The 24,182-nt window shown below is 46.1% G+C and overlaps 4 protein-coding genes across 4 annotated transcripts; 3 read left to right on the plus strand and 1 right to left on the minus strand.

Moving 5' to 3' along the window:
• Nucleotides 1–948: 948 nt before the first annotated feature.
• LOC117840427 (uncharacterized) lies at nt 949–15,159 on the plus strand. Its single transcript, XM_034720932.2, has 23 exons — nt 949–1,161; nt 2,154–2,529; nt 3,195–3,346; nt 3,509–3,739; nt 4,338–4,447; nt 4,546–4,623; nt 4,728–4,834; nt 5,655–5,749; nt 5,828–5,952; nt 6,040–6,230; nt 6,435–6,510; nt 6,914–7,082; nt 7,706–7,776; nt 8,445–8,525; nt 8,636–8,706; nt 9,685–9,781; nt 10,042–10,101; nt 10,773–10,827; nt 10,899–11,299; nt 11,389–13,083; nt 13,321–13,899; nt 13,986–14,044; nt 14,496–15,159. The coding sequence occupies exons 2-23, from the start codon at nt 2,174–2,176 to the stop codon at nt 14,689–14,691; spliced, it is 5,055 nt and encodes a 1,684-aa protein (XP_034576823.1). The 5' UTR covers nt 949–1,161; nt 2,154–2,173; the 3' UTR covers nt 14,692–15,159.
• Nucleotides 15,160–15,492: 333 nt separating this feature from the next.
• Nucleotides 15,493–17,872, minus strand: LOC117840429 (probable glycosyltransferase 5). The gene has a single exon (XM_034720934.2). The coding sequence runs from the start codon at nt 17,187–17,189 to the stop codon at nt 15,843–15,845; it is 1,347 nt and encodes a 448-aa protein (XP_034576825.1). The 5' UTR covers nt 17,190–17,872; the 3' UTR covers nt 15,493–15,842.
• Nucleotides 17,873–20,369: 2,497 nt separating this feature from the next.
• On the plus strand, nt 20,370–21,705 carry LOC117835742 (probable glycosyltransferase 4). The gene has a single exon (XM_034715073.2). The coding sequence runs from the start codon at nt 20,392–20,394 to the stop codon at nt 21,703–21,705; it is 1,314 nt and encodes a 437-aa protein (XP_034570964.1). The 5' UTR covers nt 20,370–20,391.
• Nucleotides 21,706–22,732: 1,027 nt separating this feature from the next.
• On the plus strand, nt 22,733–24,182 carry LOC117836213 (probable glycosyltransferase 4). Its single transcript, XM_034715595.2, has one exon. The coding sequence runs from the start codon at nt 22,844–22,846 to the stop codon at nt 24,146–24,148; it is 1,305 nt and encodes a 434-aa protein (XP_034571486.1). The 5' UTR covers nt 22,733–22,843; the 3' UTR covers nt 24,149–24,182.

The following is a 24,182-nucleotide window of genomic DNA, read 5'->3' on the forward strand; positions in this document are numbered from 1 at the left end:
GCCGGATCATCCATCTACATACATATGCCAAAGTTAAGGTAATCCACGCCCAATAACAGTTATCTAACCCTATAGCTTAATGGTGCGAAAAAATCTACTTCAATTTTAAATGATTTGTACATTTGTAAGATCTAGGCAGTCTTTGCTTGACATGTACCCCTATGACGAACTGACGGGAGTTGATTCATTTCTTTAGCGATGTGATGCCGATTAATTTTTTGATTGGAATAATGAGGGTTAATTAGTTGACGTCGGAGCTGCTCTGTTTTTTTGGGCAGTGACCGAGCAGATTGAGCTGTTAATTGTTAAATAGTAATAACTTCCACGGGCTAATCCTATAAGATCTCTAGAAGTGGTGATTTGTCCTTTCTGCCCGCTGCCTGTCATCCCGTGCCGACGTGTGTCCTGTCAGTGACACAAAGTTACTTCTAGAACTACAGTAACCGTCCCTGGCCGTTGGACGTCCTCGCTATCCGCCGCTGCCGTCCGATCGCCCCCCGACCTTATCTGCTCCACCCGGGTGCAAACACGACCCCGTCGTCCCTTCCTCGCTGCATCTCGAAATCTCCATCCGCACCGCCGCTTCCGTCGCGCTCTCCGGCTGCACCGCCGGTCGTCGGCCGCGCGCCCGCGCGAGAGCGGCTCCGGCGGGCGGCGTAGATCGGCCGTAGGTGTTTGCCTTCCTCTTCTCTCACTGTTCTCATGGTTTCATGATCGTGCGACCTGCCTGCTCGAGGATTGCCGCCGCCGTGTCCTCCGATCTGGCCTGTGCGAACTCGTTCCAGGTGGTCACCGGGGTTGCTGGTCGGATTTTTGCGGCAGCGCTCGCCGGTGCGCTTTGGATCTATAAACACGTTTATAAAAAAAAACACAGCCCCGCTAACACATTGACCCGTTACCTTAAAATACCCGTTAGCCCGTGAGGCTACCCCCTATCGGCCTATCCGGATCACACATTCGCACACCCGCGAAGCAACAGCACCGTCTCGTCTCCCCCGTCTCTCTCTAGCCTCCTTCCCCACTACTGTTAGGGCTCGCATGTGCCGGTGGGGCGACCGGACCGCCGCCTCCGACCTCCCTCCGCCGCTGGAGGCGCCCTCCGTATCTCGCATGCCTCTGCGCTGCCGCAGCCGCGTCGCCAGAGGGCTCGCCGACTAGGAGGTAGCCCCCCCCCCCCCCCCCCCCTCTCTGCCTCGGATTACGGGCTACCTCATGCCGCTTTTGCCTATGTAGTATAGGTTTTGCAGGTTTGTCAGCTAGATTGGTAGATTTGAGCCTGTTAATGTGTCCAATTTCATTCGGAGGATGCAGTGATTCCAGTTGTGCTGTTCCTATGGAAATGCTTTGGAACCCTAATATTGATAATTGAGTTAAGTTCGCGGTTTTATTACTAAGGTTCAGGATTTGTGTGCTTTGGTGGGTTGTCCCCCCTGTGAATTGTGATAATGTGGACAGGGCCTTCATGGGCTGGTAATCGTTGGACTATGCATGCACATGATTGAGTGGCCTGAATATTGGATCTGCTTGTTTTCTGAATGCCGTGAATTGTAGGGTTTAAGTGATGGGAATTTAAGTGGCTCGGAATAGTTTTGCATGGGAACTGGTGAGCTGGCATGGAAAGATATGTTTGTTAAGCTGCATGGTGCAAAAGTTAGGTTGAATGTATGTATATAACATAACTTATTATTGATTGGTTCCCCTGCATTTGGTGATGTTATAGATGCTGGTGTTTGGCGATATCATTGATAAACTAGACTTAGTAGGATGTATTTCTGCAATGCATGGGCTGATGTGGTCCAGTTTTATACAGGATGTGCTTTTGCTTCATAGTTTAGTGAATTCTTCTTTCCTGTAGCTACAGTAACACTAACAGCTTTGTTAGGTTTGTGAATTTCAACCAATGGATAGATTTTTGATTGCCTGTAGTCTTGTAGAACGCACTGCAATCATTTTGCTATGATTCTGCCATATCACTTCAGCAGAGAAGTTATTTGGGACTTGAGACTCATTCAAGAATTTATTCATTTTCCTCGCATAATCTTATAGTCGCCAGCTAGCTTCTGTCTTTCCTATTTTGTTTTTTAATTTCTGTATTTTTATGTATGTACTGGATTACCAAATTTAGAGTGTATACTTATTCTTTATATTTCCAGATCGAGGTGGTCCAGTAGACATGTCTTTTAGAAAGCACCAACTTCCCCATAATGCAGCCTCCATTAGTTTGGCTCCTCTGGATTTTCCAAGTCAGGAACTGGAGAAGGTTAATCCTTTGAATTCAGTGATGTCAGCTGATGTTGCATCCATGGATGGTGTTGATATTGATATGAGAGAAGTTTACTTTCTCATTATGCATTTTTTGTCTCATGGTCCGTTTAAACGGACCTTTGGAGAACTGTGCAACGAACTCCTGGAGCACCAACTTCTACCTAGAAGGTACCATGGTTGGTATTCGCGTGGTGGTTTCCATAGTGGGGAAGAAAATGATGATGGAATATCACTCCCTTTGGATTATGCAAAGTTAGCTGAGAGGTACAGATGCATTATTCTGTTTTCTAATTAATTTGATTCTGTTATTTTCTTGTGGAGGTGAGAGACTCTTCATTGAATCTGCAATTAGCGTGGAGAATTGGAGATACTCCCTCCATTTTTATAAGGCGTGCCATTTATGAATCAAATCATGTAACCTTCAACCAACAATTAGCCTCACATACTGTAAATGTTTTACCATTGGATTGACATTTGAAAGTACTTCTTACGGTTATGATCTCGTTGCTATACTTTTCCTGTGAAGTTAACATCACCACTACCAACAGGAAAGTATATTAGACATTTAGCAAAGTCCTGCTCGTGGAAGGGTAGTATTCCTGCATGATAATGCGTATCAGAGAAATTAAGAGTCAAAGTTTATTTTGGGAAATAAACTCATCTGGTGCCTCTTGGGGAGTCTTCAGTCCACAGTATTTCATCCACAATTTGTAATTGATATTAGTGTTTTGCATAGCTTGTCTGTCTAGTCTTAACTGATTAAACTTTTGATTTTGAAATGTCTGTTATCTCGAAAAGTAGAAAGCATATTAATTTAGTAGAATGAGTGAGCAGACATGAAATAAGCTTCCAACCTTCACAGAATTGTTATATTCAATCTGTTTCTCTTTCTAAATGATTACATAACATTGAGCATTTTCTTGTTGTAGATACCCCCACATTGGTAAAGACCACTTGGTAAAGCTATTAAAGCAACTGATGGTTAATTCATGTCACCCACACAACTTGATTGGAGGAGTTTCTCCAAATGCTGCTGATGTTCCAACACTTCTTGGCTCCAACTCCTTTTCGCTTCTTGCATGTATGTGTATCATTCTGTTCAATGCATTAATTTTTTTTCATTTTAGTATTCTTAGGTCATTTGTATACGCAATTTTATGTTTCCAGCTTTAGCAGTTTGATTCACTCCCTATTTTTCCATGTTAATACTGTAATGCGTTTCTGCACTTTTTGAATCCTTCAGCTGAGAGGCAAGATAAGGAAACTCCCAGGATGCCAAGCTATCTTCGTTGGCCGCACATACAGGCTGATCAAGTCCATGGTCTAGGTTTGAGAGAGATTGGTGGGTTTACTAAGCACCGTCGAGCTCCCTCTGTACGCGCATCGTGCTATGCTATCGCAAAGCCATCTACTCTTGTTGAAAAGATGCAAATCATAAAGAGATTGAGGGGACATCAAAATGCTGTGTATTGTGGTTAGTCAATTTTTCTGGCTCTCTGAGTTCTATATGCTTAAAAAATATGGTTAGTTGTCAATTTTTGAACTAAGGGCGCATTTGGTATTTCGGTTGATAACTAATTCGGCCACACATTCTTCACTAAGGTTGCTAACTTGCCGCACTTTTGAGGCAAGAAAAATGGCGACCTAACCTTAGGCAAAGTTAGTAAAGAAACTTGAGTCTATGCCAAGTGGCCAGGAAGTTAAGGAGAGTAAGGTGTGGCAGCAATTAATCACTGCCCAAGAAAAAGCTGTGGCTTACTTATCTTAGGCATGCAGACCTGCAGAGTTAGGGTGCAATCCAACATGTATTTTGTTATGTCATGTGTCAGCTTAGTGTTAAGACCTGCTGTACTTGTTAGAAAAAATTCCTGTGGCTGGTCGACATTTGTTAGTTCATTCAGTTTTATGTATGCTGTTCCTTCTGTTCCAGAAGACCTTATTTTCCTCCATACTATCTTTGACAAATTTAGCTGCTGCCTTGCTGCCTTTGGTTCCCCAAACCATCTTACTTCACCGTCAATACATCTTTTTTTATGTGCTGTATTGCTTTCATAGTAATCCTGTTTCTGCAGCTACCTTTGATCGCATGGGGCGTTATGTTATTACCGGTTCTGATGACCGCCTAGTTAAAATATGGGCGATGGAAACAGCTTTCTGTCTGGCTAGCTGCCGGGGCCATGAAGTAAGTTTTACTTACTTTGGCTTTGTTGCATATATATAGACTCACAACATTCCATGATAACTTAACTCCACTTGTTCTGTTTCATTTTCCAAATCAAGGGTGATATTACTGATCTTGCTGTGAGTTCCAATAATGCTGTGGTGGCATCTTCATCTAATGATTTCATTATTAGAGTGGTAAGTTTGGGAGTTTTCATTCTTGCTATGTAAACTGTAATAACATTCTTTCTTGGCCATAACAATATTTCTTTTATCTTCGACGGCTGCTTTTACCAATGCAGTGGCGTATGCCTGATGGAATGCCAGTCTCAGTGCTCAAGGGGCATACGGGAGCAGTTACTGCTATTGCATTTAGTCCAAGGCCAGGTGCTGCTTTCCAGCTGTTGTCGTGAGTGCTCCTTTTTCTTTATTTTCCCTGATAATTTAATTTGTGCCACTTTGTTGGTTCATGTTGCTACATACAAACTGGACGCAACTGCTTTCAAATGAAAATGCACTGCGTGAAAGTATTTGTTACCAACGTATGACATAACAACTGTATTTAATCCGCTGTAGTTTTCATTTTTGACTCAGGCTGATACTTAATTGAAGAAATTATAAAGCTAGATTGCCAAGTTAAAGAATTTGAATGAATTTGCCAGGAGATTTCTCATTACTTTATTCAATATGTGCAGTTAAGAACACACTCGATTGAAGTGGTGAAACATGTTTTCCTTTTTCTTCCAAGAACTGTTTTACCTATTTCTGGATAATACATGTTTTGGAGTCCAAACATGTGTTGGAGGCAATACATATGCATTTGCATTGCCATATTCTAGTATATGTTGTTTTATTTCACAGTGAATGGGCTTCTATTTATGCAACCTACTGATCTTACATTCTCTATGATCTTAGGGCAATTAATTTCTGTGGATTGCCTTCATAGATAGTTATGCTGTTTCCGAAATAAAAGATTTGTTGCACTGCATATATTAGGTGTTTCTTGTGCAACCTTAGCTTGGACTGATTTTCATTGTCATCTTAAATGTTGATTGTTTATGACACATGTAAGGTGTATTCAAAATGTGCTTGTGTCTTCTATATTATTTGTGCTATGATATAACCTCACCATTTGGCATGTTGTAGTACTTCACTGCACATAACTAGGGCTTTGCTTGCTATTTTCAGTTATATGCTCTCTGAAGTTATCAAATAATATTTGTTGGCAGGTCATCAGATGATGGGACGTGCAGGATTTGGGATGCTAGATACTCCCAACAACCTCCACGAGTATATACACCAAAGCCCCCAGATGTTGCCACCGGTTAGTTCATTGAAGCATGTATAGTGCTTTAGCAATACCTATTTCTGGATAATCCAATCTTCATGGTGTTGGTGCCAGGGAAGAGCGGTGATGCATCTTCTAGCGCTGCTCAAGTTCAGCCAACAAATCACCAAATCCTATGTTGTGCGTTCAATGCTAATGGAACCGTGTTCGTCACTGGCAGCTCAGACACCTTTGCAAGGGTGTGTTTTTCTTGTTACCTTTACTTGTCAACTTCTGATTTTAACTATGGTGAAAATTGGTCTTTTCATCAGAAATGTTTATTTCAGGTATGGAATGCTTGCAAGAGTTCTTCTGAGGAACATGACCAACCGAATCATGAGATGGATCTATTATCTGGGCATGAAAATGATGTAAACTATGTGCAGTTTAGTGGATGTGCGGTGGCATCAAGATCTTTTTCATCTGATTCCGGTCATATCTCTAAGGAAGAAAATAACCTTAAGTTCAGAAATTCCTGGTAAGTATTTTGTGTGTACTCATGGTCTGATTACTCCTTTTACATGGTCTTACTCTTATGTTAGTGTAATCAGTTTGTTGTTGTTCACCCATGCTGAAAAGATGTCACTTTTGTCTTCAATCCTCTTAGTTGTTCACCCATGTCAAAAGATTTCATTTTTTGTATTCAACAATTACATGAGCTAAGTTGGTCTCTTTTTGGTAGGTTCACTCATAACATTGTTACCTGCTCACGTGATGGCAGTGCAATTATATGGGTTCCACGATCTCGGAGGTCACATGTAAGCTAATGCATCCTGGATCTTCCAATTTTTTTTCCCTGAAAACTTTGTTTGCGTGATATTTTCCTTGATTACATGCATAGCTGCCCAATACAGCTATTGCTATGGTGCTATGACCGCCTCCTGAAAAGCTGCCCATCATATTTTATAATTCAGTCCCCCCTGCATATTTCTTCATCGTATCATGGTTTAATCACTAGAGGATGTAGTAATGGCTAGTATATAAAATACCTGACGCAGCAGCCAGCTGTAACGATATTACCCTATATGATGGCTAAGTCAAGTATGCTAGCTCATTATCAGACTGCCATCTTGTGCGACTGTACATTATCAATGCCTTTGCTGTATGCTAGATATGTGTTCAAAATAGTTTTCTGTATAATTGGTTCCTGCATTGATCCAGGGAAAGGTTGGACGCTGGACACGTGCTTACCATCTTAAAGTTCCCCCACCTCCAATGGCTCCTCAACCACCTCGAGGTGGTCCTCGTCAAAGATACCAACCAACTCCTCGGGGTGTCAATATGATTGTTTGGAGTCTGGACAACCGCTTTGTGCTTGCTGCTATCATGGGTACGTTTGGTCTACTGTTTCATATGTTCTCACTGCAACCATATTGAAACAACATTTTGTTTATTTTTCAGAAATATTTGTATGTACTGCCATTTGGATTGTTTAATTGTCATCTTGGTATTCAGATTTTGTTACCTTTTTAATCTAATCACCTCATAGTTGCTTAATTGCATGTGGAGGGCTCGTCACCACAAAGAATTTTTCATGTCGATTTCATTCATGACTAATCAAGAGTGGGTTGCATGATTGCGCCTAGTTTGTCTTATTGTCAACCATTTTCCTAGCAATAAACAGCCCCACCCCACCATCACCCCCAGTACAACTTTGAACATAGCTTTCCTAGTGACATTATTTAGTAATTTCTCTAACTACTACTATGTCAGCATGTAATCATGGTTACAAATAACCTGCACCTCTTTGATTGCGTTAGTTGATTGAAATTTTTATATCAGTATATTACAAATAACCCTTTAGCTCTACTCCACCCTCATGTTCAAAGCATCCACCTAGCAATTGTTTGAGATTTATTTTTAGGAGCATCAGTCATTCTCTCGTTCTTATTTTACATAGTTGAATGATCAATTCTACCTATTCATCTTCCTTGTATGTCTTATGTTTTGCAGATTGCAGAATTTGTGTATGGAATGCTTCCGATGGTAGCTTGGTGCATTCACTGATCGGCCATAAGGAATCAGTAAGCATATTTCATGCATTACGCTTTCATTTTGTGAATGATATATTGTGCTTGCGCACTCAGTCTGCTGGTAACTCAGTAGTTAGCCCATTAAGGTGCTATTCCTATGTTATTTCTTTCCCTTTTTTGAAGGGAAGTTCATCATGTTACTATTATTGCCTTGAGTTCTTCCAAGAGCATTGATTACTGATGATTAAACATAAATGGAGCGGAAAAACTTGCGAATGGCAACTTCGTAGATGTTAGATTTTAAGTGTTTTTTACCTTTTCCTTTTTTTGGCAAACTGTGTTGAGTTGAAACTACTTATTTGTTTTGGCAACAGACTATGTTTGTCAAGATTGATAGCAGTGGTATTATCTGAAATAAATTACTTTTCACTTGCAATGATGTGATATGTGAAGTTTGTTGTTTAACCAGTATCTCTGTTAAATTTTGTGATGATCATTTGATGTATAGCTAGTTTAGTACCATAAAACTAGCATGTTCTATGCCTTCAATCTTATGTCTATCAAACTTCTTTAATAATAAAACATCTATAGCAGCTTGATTCAGTGTCATGATTTGTCTTGCACATTTCATCTTCATATTGTTATTCAACTCCTTACTCAGAATTTTTAACTTGCAGAAATGTTATCCTTTTTAATTTGATCAACTTCATTCTTAACAGACATTTGTTCTTGATGTGCATCCATTCAACCCTCGTATAGCTATGAGTGCTGGGTATGATGGAAAGACGATCATCTGGGATGTATGCTCCTAACTAGATGCCTTTGTTTCTGTCTAAAGAAGAAAACAAGATGCCTTTATTTTCTCACAGTATCCATACCTGAAAAATCTAATCCAATTTTTCTACACCAGATATGGGAAGGAAAACCTGTGCAGATTTACGAAACAGGGCATTTTAAACTAGTTGATGGGAAGTTCTCTCCGTAAGTATCATTGTAGACTTTCTTCACAATCTTTGTTTTCATACCTTTTTTATTAGTTATAATATTTTTCTGTACTAGCTAAAATTCTTTTGTAACTGCACGCCTTTGAAACATCTGTTGTTGCTTGACGTGGAAAGACAATCTTGATGTCTCTGCCTCATAATTTTTTATCAACTCATAACCTGGAGTTCTGACTATTTTGTTGGCTTTCTTTTAGAAAATTTAATGCAATTCTGCCTGTACGAAAACTCTTACCACAAGTAGTTCTGGTCTTTTGTCCCATGACTGTTTTGTTGCAACGCGTTAGGCATCCAATGTTTGATAACTCGAGGATAAATAATCAGGTGGCTTCATCAAGGACTGCAATAGAAATGCGAAGGCCGTTGAAGCTGAGAGTGGTCCTCCCTAGAAGAATTCCAATTTGACAACCTTATTTTTCTCCTCAATTTTCATGCCCACACTGGCCAGCATTGCGAATTGTTCTTGAAGATATTAAGATGGTTAACAAACCAAATGCCTTCCTTTATGCAGAACTTTTGCAGCTGTCACTTCGGAACCATCTAGAATTCTTGTAGCAAAAGAGTACAAGGGAATTACCATTCTCATAATTCTCTCTATCCTTTGAGGTGTCATGTTATTTCCCTATACAAGATTCTAGTGCGGAAGAATAACCTAGCCTCCAATATTTGCATGCACTCCTTTTGCCTCTACTTGCTATGGATGAGATCGCCTGGGGTGGAGTTCCAGTGGCTTCATAGCCTTTGGATTTTTATAGGTGCCACATGTCATCTGGCAAAATTAAGTAGGAATCTTATGGAAGTTATCCTTGTAGTGCATTCCCCCAGCTCTTAATAGGATTGGAGTATGAGACCTGCTTTTAAGATTTGATTTGCAGTTATGATTATTTCTTTTAGATTGGTAAAAAATGTCAATGAATTCTGTCATGTTCTCTTTATGATATGCTGGATGATCATCTAGGGATGGCACATCACTTATTCTATCAGATGAAATTGGGCAAATATTCATTATTGGTACTGGGCAAGGAGAGTCCCAGAAGGACGCAAAATATGATCAGGTACACAAGTTGTTACTCAACCATCGCATTTATGGGGCCCAGTGATGATGTGATTTGTTTGATGAGTAATGGATATATTGGTTGTTTCAGTTCAGTTTGGCTCTGTATAAATTCCTAGTTTGGTAGATATTTCACAAAATCATCAACCCATGTGCCTATAGCTACATTACTGTACTAAGATAAAAAAAACACTCCAATGAGTAAGTTACCATCTTTTTATGCATTTGTTTGTAGTTCTGACTATGTGTGTACTCTAACAGTTCTTCCTTGGAGACTATCGGCCCCTTATCCGAGATACCAATGGAAGTGTTATCGATCAGGTTTGTTAAGAAAGTGACAGTTTTCGTTAAGTGCTACAGTGCAGAGCTATTTATTCTGACGATTTGTTTCTGAAATGTATAGTTTCATTCATTACATTGTTATAAAAATCTGATGAAGGAATGGAAATGATTTCAATATAATATATTTGCTTTCAAGGAAATTGGTGTCATTACCTTGCTGCTCATTGTTGCTATTGCTGCCAACTCGCTTATCGTTATTGTGGGTGCTCCAGTCACCACCTCATCAAGCATGATAGCGAATGCTGTGATAATTGGGTGTTAGGGCTGGATCGGTCTTGTGGGCTGGGTCTGCCTATTGTTTACTCTTTTTTTTGGCCTCTTCCCCTCTTGCCACATGTTTTTCATTATCCACTCAAAACGCTGCTTGCTAATTTGGGATTATCTACGTCCAGGATTTCAAAAATCAATTTGCGTTAGTAACTGTCTGGCTTTGTAGGTTTTTAACGCTCTTCTGAAATAATGTAAGCACTGCAAAACCAAGGAAATGCTGAGAACATGATTAAACAAAGGGCCAAAGGGGGGCATAGTTCTCCTCAAAATACCAGAATTCAAACCTGTTCATAACTTTGTAAAGTTTTCTTCTTCTAAAAGCTCATGAGCTAGTGAGTTATGCAGCTTTTCCTTATGCAGCTTTTGCTCCATGTATGTAGGAAACACAGCTTATACCACACAGGAGAAATATGCAAGACTTCTTATGCGATGCTGGTGTGTAACTTCCCTATCAGTCCTCTTTAGTACTCAACTGCAATCATTTGATGCTTACTTGCCAATTTCAGGTATGATACCATATCCAGAGCCCTTTCAGAGTATGTACCAGAAACGTCGGTTAGGTACACTTGGTATTGAATGGCGACCTCCCTCTGTAAACTTTGCTGTTGGCCCCACTTACAATGCAACCACTGGTGAATACCAAAACATCCCAATTATTGATCCGGATAGGTGGGAACCACTTCCAGAGATAACAGACTTCATTGAGCTTGAACCAGAAAATGAAGTTATCTCTGACGATACTGATTCTGAGTACAATGGCATGGATGAGAATTCAAGTGAAGGAGAACAAGAGATTATGAGTGGCGACTCCTCAGGTACTTCATATTCAAGTGCAGAAATTGATGCAGATAATCCTAATAGTGCTGCTCATCTCCGCCGATCCAGAAGAAAGAAGAAAAAATCTGAGGTAAGTGTCAACTTTCAAGATCATCCAATGTTCCTCTGTACCATGTTCTAAACTTTTGCCATATTTTCCTTCTGTTACATCTTCTGCAGGCTGATCTTGTTACTTCATCTGGCCGGCGAGTTAGGAAAAAGATTTTGGATGAGCCGGACATAACTACAGTGTCGAGGCCACATAGATGTAGGAAGTCTAGGAATGGACGTTCAAGCAAAAGGAAAAGATCCCCTAAATCCAGGGGATTGCGACCTCAAAGACGTGCTGCTCGCAATGCACTCAGTTTTTTCTCAAAGATAGGAGCTTCAACGGAAGATGATGAGGATTACTCAGAGGGCAGTTCCTCAGACAGTGAATTGAATACGGATAGTACTGAAGCTGAACAGTTAGAACGGAGTGGTCAGGTAAGATTTAGCAGAGAAGAAGATGTTACTCAACCTTCTCAATTTGCGGATAATAAGGGAAATTCCGGAACTGGTAGAAAACTAGTCCTCAGAATACCACGAGCGAAAATTCCATTTGCTTTGGAAAGTGGAAAAGCGGAATGCTCCACACAGGATAAAGCAGTGAATTCTCTTGCTCTAGCTGATCTTGAATCGGTTGAGCCTGAACTAACTGTTGAACACGGACATTCCTCTGCTTGCAAGGCTGAATTATTGACAGATGGTGATCTGCATGATGGTTCTGCTGTCCACAGTAACAACTCAATTAGGTGGGGTGAAGTCAAGATGCGATCCTCAAAGCGTTGCAAGTACAGTGACCCAGCAGGAGGGTTGTGGTCCACTTCAAATAATGCAGCTTCACAGGATATTGAAGGATCAGGCAGTCAGGAGATGCCTCATGAATATTGTGATGGAATCCAGCAAAGTGTTGGGCAAAATGTACAAGCAATACAACCTGGAATAATTCTAGATAACATTCAGGAAAACCACAGTACTTATGAGTATAATGGAGAAAATTTTGGGGACAAAGAAAAGATAACTAACGATAATAATGCCTGTGCAGATGGAGCAAATAATACTGTACAAGTTCACAATACTTCTCAGCCTTCCTTGAAACTGAAGATCAAGTCAAAAGGCTTTGCAGATGGAGCAACTTTATCCGACAAATCAAGAAGTGCAACAGTAGGAAATACCATGAACGCCGAGCATGATAAAGGTTCAGTGCAGCATGAAGAGGATTCTTCAATCAATCAACCCAGGAATGTGGACTTACTTAATGTGTCCAAAAGTTCTCAGGAATGCACAGATAAAAGCACTGGTTTACATGATTCAAAAAAACCGCACTTGGATTTTCCAAAGATGTGCACTGCAGTGTACAAAAGGTCAAAGCCAAACAACAGGAAAAAAATGGATTCAGATGAATATGCAAACGATGATAGTACTTCTATCTCGAACGATGATGGTGGATACCAACCTCCAGAATATAGTCCTGTTACAGCTGCAAGCGGTAGATTGAGAAGAAGTGCAAGGAAGTCATATGCGCACAATGATGATGACACGCCGTGGGATGATATTTCCCAAGTGAAAGATTCTTATAGTTCCTATGAAGCTTCAACTAGTGGAAGACGAATTGTCTCAGATGCGCGTGAAGTAATGTGGCGACCCCCCTCAAAAACTGTTGGTTTAAGGTCTGCTAGGAACAAAAGAGAGAGTAGCAACTTTCCTGATACACATCCATTGGGTAAAAAGCACCAGACACCCTTAAAGTATTCATGGTTAATGTTGCTTGAGCATGAAGATAGTTACCGTTATATTCCTCAACTCGGTGATGAGGTTATGTACTTGAGGCAGGTAATGCTATTTTTCCTTTTTGTTATGTCGTGTGCAGAAAGTATGGGGATGAAAGTTCTCACTTTTGCTCTCTCCACATTTTGCCGCCCTCCTCACCCCTAAGTGTAGGACTAGTAATCGATGATGGTGGAAAAAGCATATGTAAAGTGAATGAAATGCAAACATGTGGTCACTTCTCATGTTGCCTTTAGTATTTCACTATTATGATCCTCCTTTCTGGGCTTGCTATATTTGTAGGGCCACGAGGAATATCTTCAAGGAATGCGGTCATCTGATCCTTGCCCTTGGAACCGGATAAAAGGCCTTAAAGCTGTAGAACTTTGCAAAATACAGGGTCTTGATTACTCCTCTTACAAAGGATCTGGTGAAAGCTGCTGTAAACTATCCATCGAATTCATTGATTGCACTTCCACTGGGTTTGGCAAAACATTTATGATCACCTTGCCTGAGCTAGTGAACTTTCCAGATTTTCTTGTGGAAAGAACAAGGTATGAAGCTTCTATGGAACGGAACTGGACCCACAGAGATAAGTGCAAAGTTTGGTGGAGGGATGAAGAAGGACAGGAAGGAGGAAATTGGTGGGAGGGCCGGATTATGGCTCTAAAACCTAAATCACCTGATTTTCCTGAGAGCCCATGGGAGAAATATGTCATACAGTATAAGAATGATGGTTCTCATCACCCACATAGCCCCTGGGAACTTCATGATGTAGGGAATTTATGGGTTCCATGGAAACATCCACATATCAATCTCGAGATTCGAGATAGATTGTTATCAGAAATGGAAAAATTACAGGAAATGTCGCTCAAAAATCAGGTGAAGTTAATTTTATTTATTACCCTTTTGCTACCTTTTTTTACTGTGGTATTGATCTTTTACAATATTTATTTATGGTTTTATAGGATCGTTATGGTGTTTTAAAGTTAGACAAGGTCACAGAGAAGTCAGATTTTATGAACAGGTAATTCTTGTATGTTGTTTTTCAGCAATTTTTCATTGAAATTATGACTTCAGAGGCAATATTTGTTAAAAAATTATACTTCACAAAAGGTTGAGAAAAAAATCCAAACCAATGTCTGCATACTTGTCTTATCGTTTCCTTTTCTTCATTTTTTTTGTACATGGGATTATCTAGAATATTAGGTGATACTCCCTGTGCCCCAAATTGTAGGTCGTTTTGGTTTTTTAGGTGCATAGCTTGATATAGTGGATGTCTAGATGTATAATACTATCTATGAACCTAGAAAAGCCAAAACGACCTACAATTTGAAACGGAGGGAGTACCATATAAATTGCTTCAAGCATTTTGTTTTTCAGTAATAACCAACAAATCTTTATTGAATTACATTAGTGTTATATCTAATAGTAATGCTCATCTTGATTGACTCCTGTCTATACAATTCTTGCCCTAGGTTTCCTGTCCAATTTTCCATAGAGGTGATCAAGACAAGATTAGCGAACAACTATTACAGAACTCTGGAGGCTGTCAAACATGACACCACTGTGATGCTTACAAATGCAGAGTCTTACTTTTCAAAGAGTGCCGAAATGACCAAAAAGATCAGCAGGCTCTCTGAGTGGGTCGATCAAACCTTTTCATTGTTATAGGGTCTAGGGGACGTTCGATGCCTGATTGACACCTTCATTTTCCATGTCAGCAGAATTTTCACCTCAGCCATCAAGATGATTCTACTGAGGCATAATTTTGTTAGAGGAATTAACCAAAGTAGTTCTCAGGGCGAAAAGGAATTTTTGATGTAGACCAACTGGTTAAACAGTTTGCTTGCTGATACAAATTGATCTTAACTAACACCTCTGACCGCTTGATCTCCTGTTGTCAAGACACAATGATTCATCCTATTGGGGCTTGTTAGAGAAGGTGCTAAGGTGTAAAGCTGGTAAAGGAAATGCATTAACAGATATCATTCATTGTGTATAGACACCAGTACATTAGCAATAAAAGGAGGAAGAAAATGTGGGTTGTTGTCTGTGTTAAATACATTTTGGATGATACGTTGTAACCATATCGAAAGTTAGTGGCAGTTCTTTTCTGCGTGCCTGTGGGCACGCCTTTTATACGAGGCTTGGGATGTCTTTTCTATATTGGACTATTGCAGTTAGTGGAAGTCTTATGACTGTCTTTACAATTTGCAAGTAGAAGAAGGATTGTTTCTTTGTCTAGTACTCTAGTACGTAGTTTACTCGCCACAGAAACATTTTTGGCTCAAACAATGCAGCTAGCCATGAGGTCTTGGATAGGTGACTTTCGTAATTTTGAGGTTTGTGCACAAGTGACTTTCGTAGATTGCATTATCATTTTAACAGGGCGTTGGATGTTGGTGGCTCCTTATTAGAAAAAAAAATCATTTTGGTCTTCTTTAGAACAGAGGAATATGAAAAACATAGAAATGAAAAATGAATTGCCTCGTTATCTGGAATAATCCTACAATATTTCGATGCTAAGGCTTCGGGGTTATTAAGAGAGAACACTAAACGTCTTGAAACACGAACTTCTCACGAGATTTGGACTCATGTTTGTTTCGCTATGTAGTTGGAACATAGAAATGCAATCCACAGGGATAACATCTTCGTTCCTTCGATCTTTCAAAAAAACAATCTTCGTTCCTTTGCTCCCGATGGAGGTCGCCCAAGCATACTGCATACCTCCAATGATTAAAAAAAAAGAATCTGAACAATAACTTTTAGGAAAACCAGGACAACTATGGAAAACAACCTCTGACAAAACTAGCAATAGACGCCTACGTGGGCTTGGCGGCCCGGAAGGTGGGGTGCAACAGCCGGGCGAGCTCCTCGTCGTCCGCGTCCAGCGGCCCGCCGGTCTCGTTCCGGACGCGCTGCACGGCGGTGGCGTTGAGCGACTCGTGCTCGAACCCGTACAGCCTCAGTATCTGGTTGTCGGCGAAGTTGAACGCGCGCTCCATGCCGCGCCGGCATCGGTCCGCCGGGTAGCTGTCCGCGTACCGCCGGCACGGCTTGCACCCGACGAAGTGCGTCACGAGCGGCCACCGGCCGTCGCCGAGGTCGCCAGGCCGCCCCTTCCGCCGGAGCTCCTCGTACCTGTCCACGATCCCCTCCCAGAAACCGTTGAGCTCGTATGTGCTCTCCAGGAACGTCTTGTCGCCCCACCTGCTCCGCTGCGTCACGAGCAGGTAGATGAGCGCCGACTGGTCGTCGGCCTCGAACGGCGGCCGCCCGGAGAGCTCCTGCGCGAAGAGCTCACCGTACCTGTCGCGCACGGGGCCGCGCGGCCCCATGGGCGCCAGCGCGTCCAGGAGGTCGAGCGACCATTGGCAGTTGCGGATGAGGAAGCTGCCGGTGTTGACGCCGACCCAGCTCTTCTCCTCGAACACCTTGGCGTCCCAGCCGTGGAGCACGAGGTTGTGGCGCTCGTACCTCTCCCACGGCAGCTCGAAGAGCATGTCCGTGAACACGGCGTCGGAGTCCACCCACCAGAAGAGCTCCACCTCCGGGTGCGCCAGCATCAGCGTCCGCAGCAGCGGCAGCTTCGCCCAGAAGCCCGACATCTCGGCGTCCAGGAACGCCGTGTTGTAGAACACCTCGAGGCCGTGCACGCGGCAGTAGTCGGCCTTGTTCTTGAACGCGCGCAGCAGCAGGTGGTCGCCGTCCGGGTCGGGGCACCGGACGGGGGCCGACCCCGTCACGACCAGCACCCGCGGCCGATCCGCGGGGGCCACGCGCGTGGGGAACTCCGGGTGCGCGGCGAGCCAGGCCGACCGGCGCGCGTCGTAGTCCAGGATGGTGCGGCCCAGCGAGTAGGGCGGGTCCTTCAGCTGCCGAGGCGGCGGGAGGCCTCTGTCCTCGTCGTCGTCGGTCGCGTTGCCTGGCGCGGGCGCGGCGGCGACAGGAGGCGCCGGGACGGCTGCTACGCGGACGGGTTCCTTGAACACGAAGCGGATGCGCGGCAGGGCGAGATCGAGGTCGGAACTGGCCGGGCCGAAGATGAGGTAGAGCGCGCAGAGGGCGAGGAGGAGGGAGGCGGCCGCGATGTTGTGGGTTGCCGCCGGGGGGCAGCGGCGGTAGTGCCGCCGGATGCCGGCCAGCTTGCCGCCCTGGTGCTCCCTCATTTGTCACTAGACGGCCGAGAGCTGCACGACCTTTTGCAACTTGTAATTGCAGAAATGATTCTTTGTCTTGGCATTTGTGTCTGCTCGAAGAACACCATTTGAATTTTTTTTCGTGTTTTTTATGCCATTGATCGTGTGGTAACTGGCAAGGGTCAAACGACGGGAGGGGATCCGGTGCTGCTGGTGCATTCGGGGTTTCATTTTTCTGTTGCAGAAGTTCATAGACCAAACGGAATCTGAAGGAGGAGAAAAATGGCGGTATGGGGATTGTTGACGATTAAAATACTGAGCAGTGAATTTCTGGAAGTGCAGGTTTCGAATCTCGATGCATCTTAGGGCTCTGGTGCTCTTAATTGCCCATGTGCACCGGCTTAAAACCTGTGTTGGATTATTCTCCCCAGGCTGATGAACAGGAGATGGAGGCATGGTGCGCATAACGTGAGTGGTGAAGTACGCGGGGTACACGTCTTTGCGCGGTCGCCGGCTGACGCTCTGACGGCCGGCACCGTGTGGTGGTGGTTGACACATAAAAGGCCGGGCCGAAAGAGCACAACTGCCTGGGCCACGCTGACGGACTTTCTTCATACCCTCCTCCCTCGTGGACAGGCCATCGTGCTGGTCGGCCTTAGCCCGCCGCATGAGGTCGCAACTCAGGGCCTCATGGAAGCCACACTATTGCCATGTCGAGAGCGAGCCGTGTACATACGTAGTCTTGACTTCCCATTTCCAAGTCAACTAATTCGGCTTGATGTACGCTCTAAATACACACATCCATGTTAGGGCAACATATAATCTTTCCTCTTTTAGGACCGTCCGTCCATCCATCCATGGCAAATCAGTCAGTAGACTTCGATTCATTTGCGCCCAAAATATAAATAAATACGGAGTATACTGTATTTACTAAAAAAAACATAGCTCCCCTCGCGCGTTTATTCTTCATCGGCACATGGCGCATACGAAAGAACGCGGGACCTGCATGCTGGCGGCTGACCAATATTTCTACGCACGCACGCACGCGTCGACAGCCACATGGCGCGGCACCGCAGGCTGCTGGCGTCCCCACGATAGCATTTCTCTGTTCGCTTCCGGCGGACTGGAGCGCACGCCGCCGGCCGTCGAGTTTTCTGTCCAGTCGTGAACTCGTTGATCGTGCACGCGCCTGCAGGCCAGCCAGGCGCCGTCCTAAAACGCAATGATTTCTCAATCTACTCAAATATAAACATCCTTCGATTGTGTTTTGCTTTTGTCTACAGCAAGCAAGCAAGCAATCACGCATACGAACAAATTTGATGACGAGGTTGCCAAAAATGAAGAAAATTTTTTTACAGGTAGCTGGCAGCGGTACGAGCTAGCTCGCCGGCTACGACGCACTTGAAGCATTTACGCAATGCACCATCTGAAAGGGAAGTGAATGTTCTTATTCGGGCTAAAATGCTGCAGTTTCCCTGGACTGTTAGTTGGCGCCAGAATTAAGGACCAGCTATGGATCGAATCACACATATAGAAAGTTATAAACTCACACGTCACATGCAACTCCGGTGCATCCATCTAGCGCTGTGTATTTTTAGCAGCAACAAGCGTGACAGCCGGTCATCATCATCAGTAAGTATTTTTTCTTTTACGGGTACAGGAGGGGTGGAGCCCCTGCTGTATATGAAATAAGAGGGAAGAAAATTCGAGGTACAGTTTAGGAAACAAAAAAAGAAAGGAAAAAAATTATGAGAATTACAATGATTGCTCTAGCCATAAAGGCATCATGAGCTTCCATGTATCTTTAACTCGATGAATAACTTGGACGAAAAGCAGTTTGAAGAACAGTAGATTCCTTGAACCGAAGGGTTAAGTCCCTTGAAGATGAGATCATTTCTAGCCATCCATATTGCCTAGCACATGAGAATTATGACTTCCATGAAGAAAGGAACATGAGCTGGTCTCTAAAAGTTAGGAGAATTGTATATGGTTCATCCTGTGTGTTGGGGAATAAACTCAAGTGGATCCAACACTCCTGAGCAAATGAACATTCCAAAAGAAGGTGAAAGAGTGTTTCCTCAACCCCTTGCTGGCATAAGACATATAAGGGTAGCACAATGTGTTTCCTCCTAATCATATTTCTGGTGCTAAGTCTGTCTTTCAAGACTAACCAGAAGAAAATCCTGTGTTTGTTCTGGCACCTTGATTTCCACAACCAGTTGAAAACTGGATGGATTTCTCTATGACCAACGAGTTGCCGATAAGCCTTGGAGGATGATAAAAAAGAACTTCCCCAAATATAAGTCCAGACGTCCGAGTCGGCATTTAGATTAAAGCTTTGTAAATTTGCAGCAAGATGGAGTAGTTGATCCAATGCCTGTGAGAAGAGAGGTAGGTGAAAATGTTGTTGAATGTCTGCCATTTCCTGAGCCTTATGAAATGGAGATTTCCTTCTTCTTTGCAAAAGAATGAAGATGAGGATAGTCTTGAGCAGGCACACTATCATTCCACATATCAAACCAAAGAGCACAGGTGCTTCCGTTGTTAACTTTGACTGCTGCTACTCCTTTAAATTTATCCATAAATTTTAGAATATCTCTCCACCAAAAGGATCCTTTCCTAATTGGACCTGGTAATTTTCCCATTAGGATAGTACTTTTCCCATAGTAAATGTACCCGAGGGATATCCACTTTGTTGAAGAATTTATGAAGGTATTTAAGTAGCAGAGCTTCATTTTGAGTCTCAATGTTTAAGACCCCCAGCCCTCCTTCCTTTTTAGGCAGACAAACCATTTCCCAGGCTACTTTGGGTGACTTCTTATTGTTGATATCTGACCCTCTCCATAGACAGTATTTTCTGTACTTGTCAATTTGTTTGTAGACTGTCTTAGATAATTTGAAAGTACACATATGAAACATTAGTAGAGCAGTAAATATGGAGTTTGTGAGCTGTAACCTTCCTGACTCAGATAGAAAAGATGAGGTGGAGAGCAACCTTCTTTCACATCAGTAAGTATATTCTCCAGTGACAGGCATTAACATAGACCAACAACTCCAGCCGGCGCGCGCTGCGTCCTGTCGACCGAAACGACGAAGCGTCCAAGCCCGACGCGTCCATATTTCTCTGTGTTTTATAGGATCTCTGGCTCGTACTGCGTGCACCGACGACGTCAGATCATACCGGCCGGCAACCTACGGGGTTCCTAGCGGCAGCCTCCTTCCGTCGTCAGCGATGTCGGAGGAAGCCGACCGACGAGCGCGGCAGCAACGGCCGCTCCCCGTCCCGATCATCCCCGTCGTGCTCTTCCTTGCCGCGCCGTTCGCCCTCTTCCTGTTCACGTCGTCCGACTTGCAGCTGCAGCTCCCCCGCATCCGCATCGAGTACGACCGCCGCGACGCCCCCGCCATCAGCGCGCCCACGGCCGAGCGCACGACGCCGCCGTATCCGGTTCCGGGCGCCGACAGCGACGAGGAGCGATGGCTCGGCCCGCCGCCGCGCCAGCTGACGGACCCGCCCTACTCGCTCGGCGCAGCCGTGTCGGACTACGACGCGCGCAGGGCGAAGTGGCTCCGCGCCAACCCGCGGTTCCCGGCCTTCGTCGCGCCGGGTAGGCCCCGGGTGCTCGTGGTCACCGGGTCGCCGCCGCGCCGGTGCGGGAACGCGGACGGCGACCACTTGCTCCTCCGCGCGTTCAAGAACAAGGTCGACTACTGCCGCGTCCACGGCTTCGACGTATTCTACAGCAACGCCGTGCTCGACGCCGAGCTGTCGGGGTTCTGGACCAAGCTGCCGATCCTTCGCGCGCTGATGCTCGCGCACCCGGAGACGGAGTTCCTGTGGTGGGCGGACTCCGACGTCGTGTTCACCGACATGCTGTTCGAGCCGCCGTGGGGCAAGTACGCCGAACACAACCTTGTCATCCCCGGCTGGCACGAGAAGGTGTACGTCGCCAAGAGCTGGCTCGGCATCAACGCCGGCAGCTTCATCATCCGCAACTGCCGGTGGTCGCTCGACCTGCTGGACGCGTGGGCTCGCATGGGCCCGCGCGGCCCCGTGCGCGACAGGTACGGGAAGGTCCTCGGCAAGGCGCTCTCCGACCGGGCGTCGTACGAGGCCGATGACCAGTCGGCGCTCGTGTACCTGCTCGTGACGCAGCGCGGCAGGTGGGGCGGCAAGACGTTCCTCGAGAGCTCCTACAGCCTGCACGGCTTCTGGGTGGAGATCGTGGACAGGTACGAGGAGATGAGGCGGCGGCACCGGACGACGCCGGTCGCCGGAGGCGAACGGTGGCCGCTGGTGACGCACTTCGTCGGGTGCAAGCCGTGCGGGGGGCAGTACGCGAGCTACGACGCCGCGCGGTGCCGCCACGGCATGGAGCGCGCGCTCAACTTCGCCGACGACCAGATCCTGAGGCTGTACGGGTTCGAGCACGAGTCGCTCAACACCACAGCCGTGCGGCGCGTCCAGAACGACACCGGCGGGCCGCTGGACGAGGAGATCGGCCGGCTCTTGCACCCGGCGTTCAGGGCGGGCAGACCCAGGTGATTCACGTACAGGTTTTAGTTAATTTGGAGTTCATATTACAGGGGGAAATTAACGGTGCATGTAAGGATTTGATTAGCAGTCTCTCGATGTGAATGACCCAAGATCGAGCTGTGTAACATGCGGGTCTTTTATATCACACACCAATTTTTTTTTGTCTCTATTTTTCATACTTGCATATCTGATATCAACGAAGACCAAGAGGACTGAAACATCCAATCGAACTATCTATTTTTTTTGTCATTTGTCTCGTTTGCAGGGCACCCTAGGCTCGGTATCCCTCCCTGCACCCAACGTTCCGAGTTGGCTTGTCTTTTATTTTGTACGCAAAAATCATTTCTTCAGCCGATGATTCAAGGGGTGTTTTCCTCCTCTGCTCCGGTGTCACATACAGAGATCCGGATAATCCTGAACCCACGCAGCCCGACCTCGCTGATAGGCGGCAGCCGGACCACAAGGGCAGTGATAGAAGGGGCTAACCTTAACAGATTGATATTCTCATTGCTTGCCTCAATCGGTATAACTCCTCTCCTTACTTCAACTGTCGCTTGGACAGTGTCTTGGTTTGTTTTCCTCAAGTTAAAGTGGATCAGCGAGCTTTGGTCCAGCCCAAGGTTTTGCGTCTAGCCCAAGACCTTGTGGACAAGCTCACCGGTTCTCAGGGCCCACGCCTACACGACTCCGCTCCTTCCTCATGGGCCCAGCCTAGGCGCCACCCCGCGGCCCGTCACCAATCCGAAGCACTCAAAAGTCACGAAGCCAAGTTTACAGTCAGTCAGTAGAGAGCAGATGCGGAGAACGGAGAACGGCGACAGACAGCATCACGGCAAGATTAAATTACTACCGTGAAGATGATATCTTCCGGAAGTTCAAGTTCCAAATCTTGATGCATCATAGGATTCTGTGGCTTTTTAACTGCCCATGTGCATCGGTTATTCTTCCCAGGGTGCAATTAGCAAGGCAGTCGAAAATGTCAAATAGCATCGTCCTCCCGTTGCCGACATTTACGTGGATTCCAACTCCAGCCGGCGTGCACTATTTTTCTGTCCACCGCAGCATCTGACTCGTCCACCGCAGCATCATACCAGCAACAGCAAGCTACCTGCAGCTGCAGGGGTATAGCATCCTTCCACCGTCTACCATGTCGGAAAAGGCCGACCGGCGAGCTTGGCAGCATCGTCCGCTCCGCCTCCTTGTCATCCTCGTCCTATTCTTGCTCGGGGCGCCGTGCGCCATCTTCTTCTTCATGTCGACCGGCGTGGCCCTCCCTCGCATCCGCATCGAGTACGACCGCTGCGGCGGCGCTCCCACAACCAGCGTACGTACAAATCAGCCGCCAGCGTCACCGTCACCACCGCCTCCGCATTTGGGTGTCGACGGTGACGAGAAGCAAAGCCCGCCTCCGCCGCCACGCCAGCTGATGGACCCGCCGCTCTCCCTCGGCCCGGCCGTGTCGGACTACGACGAGCGCCGAGACAAATGGCTCCGCGACAACCCGCGGTTCCCGGCCTTCGTCGCGCCGGAGAGGCCCCGTGTGCTCGTGGTCTCCGGGTCGTCCCCGCGCCGGTGCAGCGCCCCGGACGGCGACCACCTGCTGCTCCGCGCGTTCAAGAACAAGGTGGACTACTGCCGCGTCCACGGCTTCGACATCTTCTACAGCACCTCCGTGCTCGACGCCGAGCTGACGGGGTTCTGGACCAAGCTGCCGCTGCTGCGGTCGCTGATGCTCGCGCACCCGGAGACGGAGTTCCTATGGTGGATGGACTCCGACCTGATGCTCACCGACATGCTGTCCGAGCCGCCGTGGGGCAGGTACGCGCGCCACAACCTCGTGGTCCCGGGCTGGGACGACAAGGTGTACGGCGACAGGAGCTGGCTCGGCATCAACGCCGGCAGCTTCATCATCCGCAACTGCCGGTGGTCGCTCGACCTGCTCGACGCGTGGGCGCGCATGGGGCCGCGCGGCCCCGTGCGCGAGATGTACGGAAAGCTCATCGCCGAGACGCTCTCCGACCGCGGGCCGTACGAGGCCTGCGACCAGTCGGCGCTCGTCTACCTGCTCGTGACGGAGCGCGGCAGGTGGGGCGGCAAGACGCTCCTCGAGAACACGTACAGCCTGCACGGCTTCTGGGCGGGGATCGTGGACAAGTACGAGGAGATGCGGCGGCCCGGCGGCGAGCCGGTGCCACTGGTGACGCACTTCGTCGGGTGCAAGCCGTGCGGCGGCGGCGACTCCAGCTACGACGCCGAGCGGTGCCGGCGCGGCATGGAGCGCGCGCTCAACTTCGCCGACGACCAGATACTGAACCTGTACGGGTTCGGGCACGAGTCGCTCAACACCACCGCCGTGCGGCGCGTCCGGAACGACACCGGCGGGCCGCTGGACGCGGACGACGTCGAGCTCGGACGGCTCTTGCACCCGACGTTCATGGCTGCCAAATTGTGACTTATCAAGTTGGGGTTTGATCAATGAGCTTGTT

The sequence above is a fragment of the Setaria viridis genome, chromosome 9 (genome assembly GCF_005286985.2).
Source record: "Setaria viridis chromosome 9, Setaria_viridis_v4.0, whole genome shotgun sequence".
NCBI classification, from domain to species: domain Eukaryota; kingdom Viridiplantae; phylum Streptophyta; class Magnoliopsida; order Poales; family Poaceae; genus Setaria; species Setaria viridis.

Excerpts from the sequence above, each read along its gene's own strand:
- LOC117840427 (XM_034720932.2), top strand. The coding sequence starts at position 2,174 with ATGTCTTTTAGAAAGCACCAACTTCCCCATAATGCAGCCTCCATTAGT. Across the intron at positions 5,750-5,827 it reads GCCCCCAGATGTTGCCACCG|GGAAGAGCGGTGATGCATCT; the intron begins GTTAGTTCATTG and ends TGTTGGTGCCAG. Across the intron at positions 11,300-11,388 it reads GAAAGAAGAAAAAATCTGAG|GCTGATCTTGTTACTTCATC; the intron begins GTAAGTGTCAAC and ends CATCTTCTGCAG.
- LOC117840429 (XM_034720934.2), bottom strand. The coding sequence starts at position 17,189 with ATGAGGGAGCACCAGGGCGGCAAGCTGGCCGGCATCCGGCGGCACTAC.
- LOC117835742 (XM_034715073.2), top strand. The coding sequence starts at position 20,392 with ATGTCGGAGGAAGCCGACCGACGAGCGCGGCAGCAACGGCCGCTCCCC.
- LOC117836213 (XM_034715595.2), top strand. The coding sequence starts at position 22,844 with ATGTCGGAAAAGGCCGACCGGCGAGCTTGGCAGCATCGTCCGCTCCGC.